General features: G+C 43.3%; 1 protein-coding gene across 2 annotated transcripts; it reads right to left on the bottom strand.

Moving 5' to 3' along the window:
- Positions 1-1422: 1422 nt before the first annotated feature.
- On the bottom strand, positions 1423-5682 carry LOC139656789 (ras association domain-containing protein 10-like). Of its 2 annotated transcripts, XM_071534411.1 has the most exons (2): positions 4266-5682; positions 1423-4199 (listed from the first exon to the last, which is right to left on the bottom strand). In XM_071534411.1, exons 1-2 carry the CDS (start codon positions 5253-5255, stop codon positions 3780-3782), a joined length of 1410 nt encoding a protein of 469 aa, XP_071390512.1. In that variant the 5' UTR covers positions 5256-5682; the 3' UTR covers positions 1423-3779. The 2 variants fall into 2 exon arrangements, with proteins under 2 accessions (XP_071390512.1, XP_071390511.1); XM_071534410.1 differs by having other exon boundaries at positions 1423-5682.
- Positions 5683-11371: the final 5689 nt, after the last annotated feature.

The following is an 11371-nucleotide window of genomic DNA, read 5'->3' on the forward strand; positions in this document are numbered from 1 at the left end:
CGCCTCACAGTGCAACTGAACTGAGAAACTCTCCAAGGATGAATAAATGAAACCAATCATACTTTAGTTTGACTGTGGATAAATTAACGAGCCGGTGGACACAGCCAGGCTCTGATGAATTTAGCAACCAGTAAGCGAGCACCCAGATGAATTAAACAACCGGTCGGTGTGGGACTGGATCAAGTGACAGCAGGCAGCTAGACTGACTGCATTTGCATGAGATAGAGATCAGCAGGCTGAGAGTCAAGCGAACTGGAAGACGCTTCCTCTGGGAAAAACTTCTTCTGTCAGCCTGAAACTTCACATTTTTTACTTTTGCTTTGGTTCAAATAAGCAAATCAGAACATACAGGTATCTTTTTCATTATGCTACAATATTCAAAGAGTATGAAGCACATGGCATTTCCTCCAGAGTCATCAATACTGAAAATATAAGCTCTCATGATACTGTAAAGTTACATAAAAAAACATCCACAAAATGGCTTTTATGTATAAAAGTAAACACAAATGGATTTTCAGGAATATACGTACTGTATTTCTACTAATACACACATTTTCCAGGAATATAGAGGAAGTGAAAGTGTACCTCCAGATAGAGTGATGCCCTGTGCACCAGCTCCGTTCCGGGCTTTTTCCTCTGTATTCAGGGTGTGGTGTAAATCATCAAAGAGACGCATCGCTGTCTGTCCTAACAAAGGGAAAACTGGCACAAAATTAAGAGTAATTACAACTTTCATAAGGAGAAATGTCTGGAATTCCAATAGTTACAGTCTGTCAGTGATGCAGTGAGCTGGAGGAAAGCCTTATTGCCTTATTGTCTACCTGAAGGTGTTTGATTGATGCATTTGACTCAACAGCTCATCAGTTTAAAACTACCTGTATCTATACAGATTACAGCTAGAGATTTCTGTTATCAGAAAGCCTGAATGTGCTGCACAGTTTGAATTAAAGCATGGCAAGTGTTGTGATTTATCATTAAAAGCTATTCCAATGTGGGAAATAACAACAGGTATTGCATTAGTAAACAGCAGTATTAATATTAACTGTATGGCTATTCAGGTCTGTGTTTCATCCTGTCATAATTAATGCAAGCGTTCACGCAAGAGCGATCAGGAAGAGACCCACACACACACACACACACACGCAAAAACACACTCCGATTCACACACACACACACACACACACCTTTCACTGTGAAGCATTGCGGGCCCAGAGGAATGCAAAGTATCTTTTCATCTAAAAACCGTTCCTGAAAAACCCCAAACCTGTTTTTTTTTCCTGCGTGTGGAAAAGAGGTTTGGCCGAAGGGAAGGAGAAGTTTTCCACACACACACACACACACACACACACACACACACACACACATTTCTCACACATGTCAATCCCGCTGAATAAAGCCACATGAGGAGCATCATAGGTTTTTGCTGTTTATTTCAACACTAACAGTCATGTTTCACAATGCGCTGACGGGGGGCGTTCAGATGCTGCTGTCGGAGCTCTCTGGCTGATCTAAGAGCAGTCGATCTACAAAGAGCCGGCTGGGTGTCATGGAGTGAAAAGCCCCAACTGTCCCCCCCCCAATACTACATGAAACTCCATAGCAACAGTATCAGTCTCTTCTAAAGCCTGCTGGTGTTACAAACGTATGAATCCTCACCATGTTACAGTTAAAAAATACAGAGTAAGATGTTATGATGTAGTTGTTGTTTTTCCTTTTTTTTTTTCTCTCGATGCAATTCCTGGAAGTGCATGCCAGGAAGCACAGTTTGGACTAATATTGCTTTGCGACGTTTATTTTCCAGGATGTAAGAAGTGAATGACAATAGAGGCTTTAAATAGGTCAGCGCAGTGCCACGGCTTTTACCAGAGAGAAGACTCTGGGATTACTAGAGTAATAAAGCCGGGTTTCCCAAAAGCATCTTGAAACTCTTTTTTTACAGCTGTTTGCAGACTGACTTGTCTCTTGTCAGGGGAAAAAAATAAGAGTTTAACCAATTTCTCAGACAGTAAAGTACTCATTTGTTTCTATACATCAGAAATCATTCTATCACTGTGACGTTTCAATCATATTTGCATCCAATTATGTTATGCTAGTCTGGTCGGGGTGTGAATACAAGGTCAGTTCATTAGAAACAAGCATAATTCAGTCAGAATCATAGACTACTAGATTTAGGGCTGAGCAAGATGGTTAAAATCAATTATCACCATAATCATAAAGATTTTTTTCAATATCAACATATCACGATACGGCTCACGTATGCAAAATCATGTCAAATAATCAAATTAATGTTCATCCCATTGAACCGAATGGTAATGTCAGGTGTGATGTCAAACAAAACTGACATTTTCAAATAATATTCCTTAAAGTGGACTTCATTTTATCAGTTTTTAAAAAACAATTTTGAGATTGCAGATTTGTGCGTCACAATATCCCCAAATCACCATTTCATCACCATATGATTCCACTTAAAGTCAAGATATGATAATATTGAATTATTGCCCAGCCCTAACTAGACTGCAACTATCTTAAGTGTAATCTCATGCTTTTAATTTCTGAGTTGTGCATTGCCATCAGCGCCGTTTCTCCTTATGATTCAGCAAGCAATATCTCAACTTTGACCTTGATGTAAACACAGTGCTTTCCTTCTCTACTAATAGCAAATGTTGATCAAAGCTGAGTGAGAAGATGCTTTTCAGAAAAACGAGCCCCTCATCCTTTAACCATCAGAAAGGCCAAACTGATGCCAGATCAGCAACACATGGCTAGATTTAAACAAGTGCAAAAAAAAAAAATCTGAATCTGATGCTTTTTGTACTGTAAATCCAGCCTGTGACACTTGACAAATACAGGACAGAGTGCAAGCAGCTGATCCTCCATCCAGATCTGCAACCCCATTAAATAAATACGACTCTTTGCTTTGTGCTTGAGAGACAGACACGACATCTATACTGTGAGGAAAACATCAAGCCATCTATCAGCTCTGCTTAGCGGGCAGAGCTGGGGTCAGTGGTTCTATTCCAATTCAAAAACAATCCGGCTTTCATTACGCAGAAAACAAGTGATTAAAAACGACTTGACCGACACAAACGTTAGAATACTGAGCAGATAGTGCGTTTGCAGCTGACTTGTCTATCTGTATAAGGGCAGACGATACCTGGCAGCACATTAAGGTACACTTGATGATGACTCTTTAAAGGAAACCCCTCTATTGACTTAACAGTGTGCCTTTGCCATAACACTTACACTTCAGTCGTTCCAGCTAATAATCAATCTGACAAAATGTTACAAAGTCTCTGTACACCTTTGATCAAGTATACCTTAATGTTAGTTTCTCACTGTAGGCTATGGACTATAAGTGGCTTATTATAATACTCTAGGCTATTCCTCATAATATGTGATACTTTATTGATCCCAGTAGGGAGATTCTCTTTTCTCTTGCCCTCCTCTATAGGGAGGTCAAAGGTCAGGGTCAGCTGGAAAACAGCAGCCCTGCAGCTGGTAGGGATTCAGTGTCTTGCCCAAAGACACTTCAGCAAGGCGGACACATGACTTGAACCCCTGTCTTCTGGTTTAAAGAGGGTCTCGCTAACCGCTAGGCCGCCCTGCCCCTGCTAGCTTAATGTGCAACCACTACATATAGGAATTATTGCTATAGAATGACAGCGTCCATATTGAGGTGCGTTTTGAAGAGGGGAGAGAACAACATTCCCCCGGTATTGCCACCACTGATTTCACTGCCCCTGAGTTTGTGGCATTTGCATAAATATGTCTCAGTTAGTCTATACCAGCGACTCGCACACCGGGGGGTTGTCCGAGTCCTGGCTGTGCATGGAGCTCAGGCCCGTGTCCGAGTCCTCGTCGTTCGTGTTGCAGGTCTTGGACAAACCCCGGGCCTGCTCCACCCAGCCGCCGCTCTTCTCCGCCGACACCGGCTCGGCCTCGGCGCTCACCGCCCCGGCCTCCGCCTTACCGTCGTCGTCGGTCCCTTGGTGGTTCACCTGCTCTATCTCCATGGTTTCAACTTTGGCCAGTAGATCCAGCAGTTCGCTCTCCTTGGCCTCCCAGAGTGCCAGACTCAGGTCCAAGTCGCCCCTCATGCCCTCCAGGTCGGTGTTGAGCCGCAGGCCGATGTACAGGCTCGTGTCCAGCTGCGTTTTGATCCGCTCCTCCTCCAGCGCGAGCTCGTTCTCCGACAGGCTCTCCACGTCCGCTTCCACCGCGGGCGCGGCGGCGGGAGCGGCGGACGCGGCGAGGCAGATGTCCACCGAGTCCGCGAGGCTGTCCGTGTCCTTTCCCGCGCCGGCTCCCCGCTCCTCGCGCCGCCGCTTCATCCACCGCTGGTTGAGCTCCTCCTGGATCTCCCCGGTGATGCTCTCCACGAGCGCCTCGCGCTCCGCCAACTCCTCCTGCAGCCGCACCACCTCCTCGCACCTGCGCGCGTACTCCTCGAACTGCGCCAGGGCCTCGGCCGTGCAGCGCGCGTCCTGCCGCTCCGCTTTGCGTTTACAGTCCGAGGCGGCGGCCGGAGCCTCCGAGGAGGAGGAGGAGGACTCCACCATGTATGTGTCCTGCACATAGTTCACCCCGTGCCTCTTGATGCGGTCAAAGTGCACTTTGGCCTCGTAGCGCTCGATCTCCCTGTCCAGCTCCTTGATCCTGTGGATCTGCTGGCGGATGGTGTGGTCCTGCGAGATCACCAGGTGCACCAGCGTCTCCATCTTCTCCACGGAGCCCTTGTCTTTGGAGACAGCCTCCTCTTTCTTTTTGTTCATCTTATCCAACTTTCTGAAGGCTTTCCTGACGATGCGCCTCTGTTTCTCCTGCGAGAGGTTCGCGGCGGCAGCGGCGGCGGTCCAGCAGCTCCTGGCGGTGCCCTTCAGCACCCCGCCGGGGCCCCCGCTCTCCCGGCTCTGGACCACCCGGGCCTCGGCGCTCCGGGGACCGTTGTTGGGCAGCGACGCCTCGTTCTTCACCAGGACGAAGCGCACGTTCTCCTGCTCGTCTCCCCACGCGCTCCACAGCCGGAGGATTTTGGTCTTGTTGGGTAAAATCCGCTCGAAGCCCCTCCATTTCTCCACCACGCAGTAGGACTGCGGGGCGCCGGACAGCATCGCCGCCGAGGCGCCCTGCCGCAGGTTCTGGTCCTCCAGCAGCACTTTGACCACATCGGCGCAGGTGGTTCGCTTCGACAGGCCGGACACCAGCTTCTCCTCCCGGCAGACCCACACCGAGATCTTCCCCTCGTCCGGCTCCATCTCCGGTTCGGCTCAACTCGGAGAGGAAAAAAGTTACTTGAGAGAATCCTGTGTGTTTGTGTGTGAGTCTGTCGCAACTCAGAAGGTAAAGCAGGTTGTAGAAAGCCTTTAAATCTCTGACTCCATTCTCAGCTGAGTTTAAACGGCATAATATGAGGAAAAGGATAACATTCATTCAAAACAATCTCTCCCAAATAAGTTTAGCGCTCCTCTCGGTGTTTATCGGGTCCCACTTCAAACGCGCTCGCAAGTCCGAACAAACCCGGTGAAGGACTGTCAAAGTTGTCGGTAGAGAAATTATATCCGTTCATGTTATTCCAGCGGTAGGTGCCTGGGCGGACTACCGTGTGTTCTTCCCGGGACTTCATCCCTCTCTCTCCCCCGGAGGTTTGGTCTCCCCAGCCCCGCGCACTGGCCCGGAGCGGAGAGGAGAGGAGGAGAGCGGAGCGGAGCGTCCTTCCACCCCGGTAGGCGTGTGTTACTCTGCCGTGTGTGTGGGACAAAACAGGACAGGCAACGACAGAGATACGCCCCTCTCTCCCTCTCTCTCTCTCTCTCTCTCTCTCTCTCTCACACACACACACACACACACTAGGACACCCAGACTAAGATAATACAAGAAAAATACAACACACCATAAAATCTCCTCCAGTGGGCTACAGATTGCGTTTGATGTGGGCGTGAAGACAAGGTTGCCTGATTATTGTTTGATCTTATAGCCCACTAAATATAAAACAAAAAAACAAACAAACATAAAGAGCTGGGAAGTTCATGGCCATGTTGACCTGACAAGCAATCCTGGATCTGCGCTCCTATTCACGCTATTTTGTGATTATAGGTGTGATAGTATGTTGCCCTACAAAAGTTCAAAGGTCATAACTAGGGTTTAGATTTCTTATCAGCAAAAAATATACCCATAATCTATACTAAAGGCCATTTATGAACCAAACGGAGTTAAGTGATGCTTGATTCTTTCCTGCATAGATTCTCACTTTCACACACTCTATATCTTTAAAGCAGAAAATATGTGATGTAGCTGCACTGTTATGTGTGTGGTATATATGGTTTTTGTTCAGGGTGACTGAAAAAAACAGGGAAAGTTTGGTGTCAAAATCATAATATGTTCTGTTTACTCAAAGAAATTATGTTTCTACTCGTTACACTACGCAATCAATTACAGTTAAGTCAATCCAAAGCAAGTCATTTGTTAAACACATTTCAATTATAGGCCTATGGAACCCATGTACACATTTTGTTTTTAAGTAAATCCAAAGACCGTTATTTTTAGTGTCAAGACCCACACAAACCAGAACTAGTGAGTCAACCTCCAAATTTGGTTTTGATGAATCATCACACCCATGCTAACACTGAAAGAATCCTCATTCCATTGACTTACTATAGAACAGCATGAGTGTATGAGTTTTGGGAAACCCAACCAAGACCAATTCAAACAGAAACTAATTTGTGACCAGTACCACAGCAGAGGGCTAAAGTGAAAACACATGAAAATCTTCTGCAGTGTCATTCTCTATGCATTATTATCCAGCAGCGTAAATCTAATCCCCACACAGCTGAATGTATTAGATGATGAAGCTTTAAACTGGCCATAAGCATAAAGAAATCCATCAGAGGTCTATTATACTCTGCAGATTCTCCATCATCTGTCCTTTCAGCCGTTTCAGCCCCACAAATGCATATTGGGTTGATGAAACTTGTAAAAAAAAAAAAAGGATTTATCTGCATTAAGAGTGTGTTTGGTGTGTGTGTGTGTTCTATTTGTGTGTACATTAGTGCCAGGTTTCCATCCCCCGCCACACACCACTGCTCTATCTTTGCGTATAACCTCATCTAACATGGAGTGATGGCATCAGGCCAGGTATAAACCCAGCTGGGAAACAGCAGGTTTTCATAATGGGCATACACACACAAACACACACTACAGTTAATGCATGCATGCACACGCACACATTCAGACACAAACATATTACACACAAGCATGTACACATCAAACACACACACACACTCACACAGACAGAAGCATATGCACATGCGCACATATTCAGCACGTGCATCACACACACACACACACACACACACACACACACACACACACGAGATTTGGATAAAGAGGATTGACGTCCGACTGCTATCTCTGGGATGAGAGAATATTTTTTTTCCCCATCTTTGATCTTATTCCCTCTGAGGTCATCAAATCTGTCTGACTCATCCAAAACTCATTTGGAGTTTTTATTACATTTATCTCAAAATCATATTAATCTGAATTAGTGCTGCATATACAAATGCATGCATTTCAAGCCTATTTTTTTCCTGCATGAAAGTGATGATTCCATGGATAAACAGCTGTGTTACTGCAGGTAGACAGGGCTTTGGGTTCATTTCTTTGAGTAGAGCTCCCCCTGGTGTTCATAAAAGATAATACATCTTTGAGGGAGTAAATCCCTTACTGGACCTAAACAGAGGGCTCATTTGCATATATATATATTTTTTCACTGAATTCAGAGGTAAGACTGTTGTGGATTGATGAATGTGTGCAAAGAAACCAAGAACACAGGTTGGAACTGACCATTTATTTAAACTGAATAGCATATGCGTACAAAGTTTCTACAAAGCTAGAAAATATCTAACATTATACTTTTAGCCATGGGGGGGAAAAGTTACAAAGCAAAGATCAGACCCTGTGCAGTACCAATAGACACACATGACTAGGTTTCGGATTTTTCCTAAATGTACTCTCTTCGCAAAATAGGATAAACATTAGAATATCAAAGATATACACAACATCTGTAATAAACGTTATTGTCACCTTTATACAAAGCACCTTATCAAAAAAAACACCTCAGCGCACGGACAGACATTCCTGCAAATGCGCCGGAGCAAAAATATTCAAGGCCATTTTGGAATTGATTACAGACAGGTTTATATTATGTGCCACGTGTGGTTTGGAAAAGACGATACACACACATCCAACTTGCAAGTACAAGACAATATTAACAACAAAGACGATAATGATTCATAAACTTTCCAACTGAATCCACTCCAACAGCTTTAGACATTGTTGCGCGTTGCTTTTGATGTTGTTTATGTCTTGAGAACGCACTACTTTATTAACGTGAGCACATTCTCCGATAGGTTAGGTCGGGGTGTGGTCTCTGGTCATTACCAGTAAAAGCCTACAATTGAGTCTTTGTAATATTTTAGAGACGTTTAGAGCGTTTCAGTGGCATCACAGTTTCCAGCTGGATTCACAATCAGGCCGCACAGGGCGTATTCAGTGTGATGCAGTTAATAGTCCAAACCAAGATGATAAGAGGTGTCCAGATATGCTTGGAAAGGCAATGCGGTTGTATTCTCTGTCTTCGCATATGAGAAGTTGTGTTGTCTTGTAGTGGTCCTGTATAGCTTGGAAGTGGATGTAATAACTCAAATATGTAAATTGAATTATGTGACACAGGTGTAATCTGTAGCCTACTCATTACTCTGAACAACCCGCTGTTTCATATCTAATCATATCACTCCGCACTCAAGAAGTCCGGTAGATTTTCTTGATTTCTAATCAAATTTACTAGCGACACCTGGTGCCAAAAAGACGTTACTCCTTGGTTACTGCAAACACTCCAACTAGGTTGGAAACATGGAAGATTTTCAGTCCACTTTCCAATACTACGCTACGTTTAACGTATTCGATGAGCACAAAACCTTTACAGATAGCAGGACGAAAATCTCAGTGGATTTGTTTACGTTGCTATGGTTACAGTTCTGCTACAGTGTAGCATGGAGGTTAGCTTGAGACTTTTCTGTGGTTGCAGTCCTGTGGAACTATTTTTTTGGCGGAAGCTTGTAAATTAGGCTGCTTTAGTTTGCAAATCGATATTTCTTGTCAAATGATGAATGTCTTTGGTAAATAGCTGTGTGATAAACGGGATTATGTACAGGCAGCCGGTCATTATTGCAAAATATGTTATCCCTTACATTTTACATATTGGTATATTGGTGTGAAGGGCCAACCGTGACCGTGTTGTATCCGCAGGCTATTTTACTGAGGACCAAACACTAGTAGGGTGCTGGGGACTTTCGAGGGGTTTTCCAGGACTGGAAGCCACCTTTTCAACCAGAATGATTCAACAAAGGTCTGGCAAATGATCTTGTTTGGTTGGAGAAGTGTCTCTAATCCTGGGAAACACCCTCTACCATGACACCAGCCCACAGGAATCTGGTCTGAGTCAGAATAGTGGAGTCTTGGACACAGGTAAACTTGATTCTTGTGATCTAACCAGAGCAGAATCTCACAGCGTTTCCTCTGTAGATCTTCTGGACACCACATAGCATCACAGTTGGTCACATAGGATAATCCTGTGAGTCCTGGTACCATGTTGATAGAAAGATGATCACTACTCAATCTACTTTTTTAATACAAATATAGCAGTGGCACACAAGCATCCAGTATTCTTTGTGTGGCACATGAAGCCTTGGAGCCTCAATCAATAAAATGCATGTTACTTCATCTTCAGTTTTGATCTTTGTATATGAAAAACAGCTGTGCACACAACTTCCATTTATGAATAAAACACAGCTGCCCAAAACAAAATAAAAAACATGTTTCCAATCATATTCCAATATTCCTTCCAATCAGATCAAATCTATTAATAAGGGACTTCATCTGTTTCAATTATTTTAGAGCAGGGAGCTGAAAACTACTAACAAGCAAGTCATAATTTATAAATAAATGCTGTGTACAAAGCTCAATTCACTCGTAGTTGTTTTTATAAATAAGGATTTGTGCCACATATACATGTAACACATACATACAAATACATGTAAACACAGCCTAAAGATACCAGGCTAACATTTACTTTTTTCATAGGACATTCTATGAGAAATTTAGACAAAATTATTCCGAGATGCTTTAGGATGACAATGAGGAAATATGTGACCAGGAAATACAGAATTTGGATTATTAGCCCTCAGGTTTATACATGCTTGACACTGAATACTGGAGCATGTGATGCCAAATTATGAACACATTTCCACGCCTTTTCTAAACATTGTCTGGAAAAAACATCAAATTCAAATCAAATTCTCAGGCTTTTCATGACCTTATGAACCCTAAACAGAACTGAAACAGCCGTTCCCAACCAAAGGCACTTCATGCTACTGAGCATGGCACGGACAAACCACCAATCAACACCTAGTATACTTTATCAACAGTTTTTGGTTTTGATAAGCAAGGTTAAGTTATAATGACTTATTTCATTCTGACATATCTCCCTGGAAGAAACTAGTCCTACTGACGGATTAAAGGGAACGGTGTCTTGAGCCATTTGAATGGCATCTATAGTTGTAGGAACATAGGTGTTACGATGCGATTAGCATGCTGTCGGCTTCCCTCACATCTACAGCTCTGTTCTACGGTTTCCAGTAGTATCACATAGTAATGATAAGGGACATCCCAATTTGTAATAGTGATGTAATGGCACTAGCAGGAAAAAAGTGGCATTTCAGGCTTGAATACATCACTCAATATGGACATAGTAAAGTTCAAATTAACTGGTAGAATGAGAAGATAAAGTGTTCAGAATACTGAACTACCGTATGCTGGATTTCTTTCCTTTGAGGGGATGTGAAGTGAAACCTGATGGGGAAATCCAGTTCAGCTGGAGGATCACAGGTTTAAATGATAATGTATAGTTTGTAAGATTCATCACAGTGCTTCCCAATGGACTGATCATGACATAATGCTTCAATTTGATTGATATTGAACATGGTATCGACTTATCTCTAGCTAGTAACAACAGAGATGAGGACTCACCTGTTGCACAAAAAGGTACCTGAATCGTTCAATCTTAATTATAGTTTCTTATTAACATCATTTTTTTTAGATAGTGTTCCTGGAATTAAAATATAGTATATATGCTACTATCAATAATTAAATTTCCCCAAGTTTATACGCTAACATTTTTTTTTTAAAGAAACGTACAAAAAGGTAAAAATTAGATTTCTTCTCTTTGGGATAAACCTCTTTTTTGTGCAAGAGTGCGGCTCGCACAATTTGAGTATGCAATCGCTATCTGTACAAAACCAGCTCTATACTGTCGCTC

Source organism: Centroberyx affinis, unplaced genomic scaffold (genome assembly GCF_046629955.1).
Source record: "Centroberyx affinis isolate AG114_WGS23_722 - 3 ecotype Tasmania unplaced genomic scaffold, CSIRO-AGI_Caff_v1 ptg002538l_1, whole genome shotgun sequence".
Lineage (NCBI taxonomy): Eukaryota > Metazoa > Chordata > Actinopteri > Beryciformes > Berycidae > Centroberyx > Centroberyx affinis.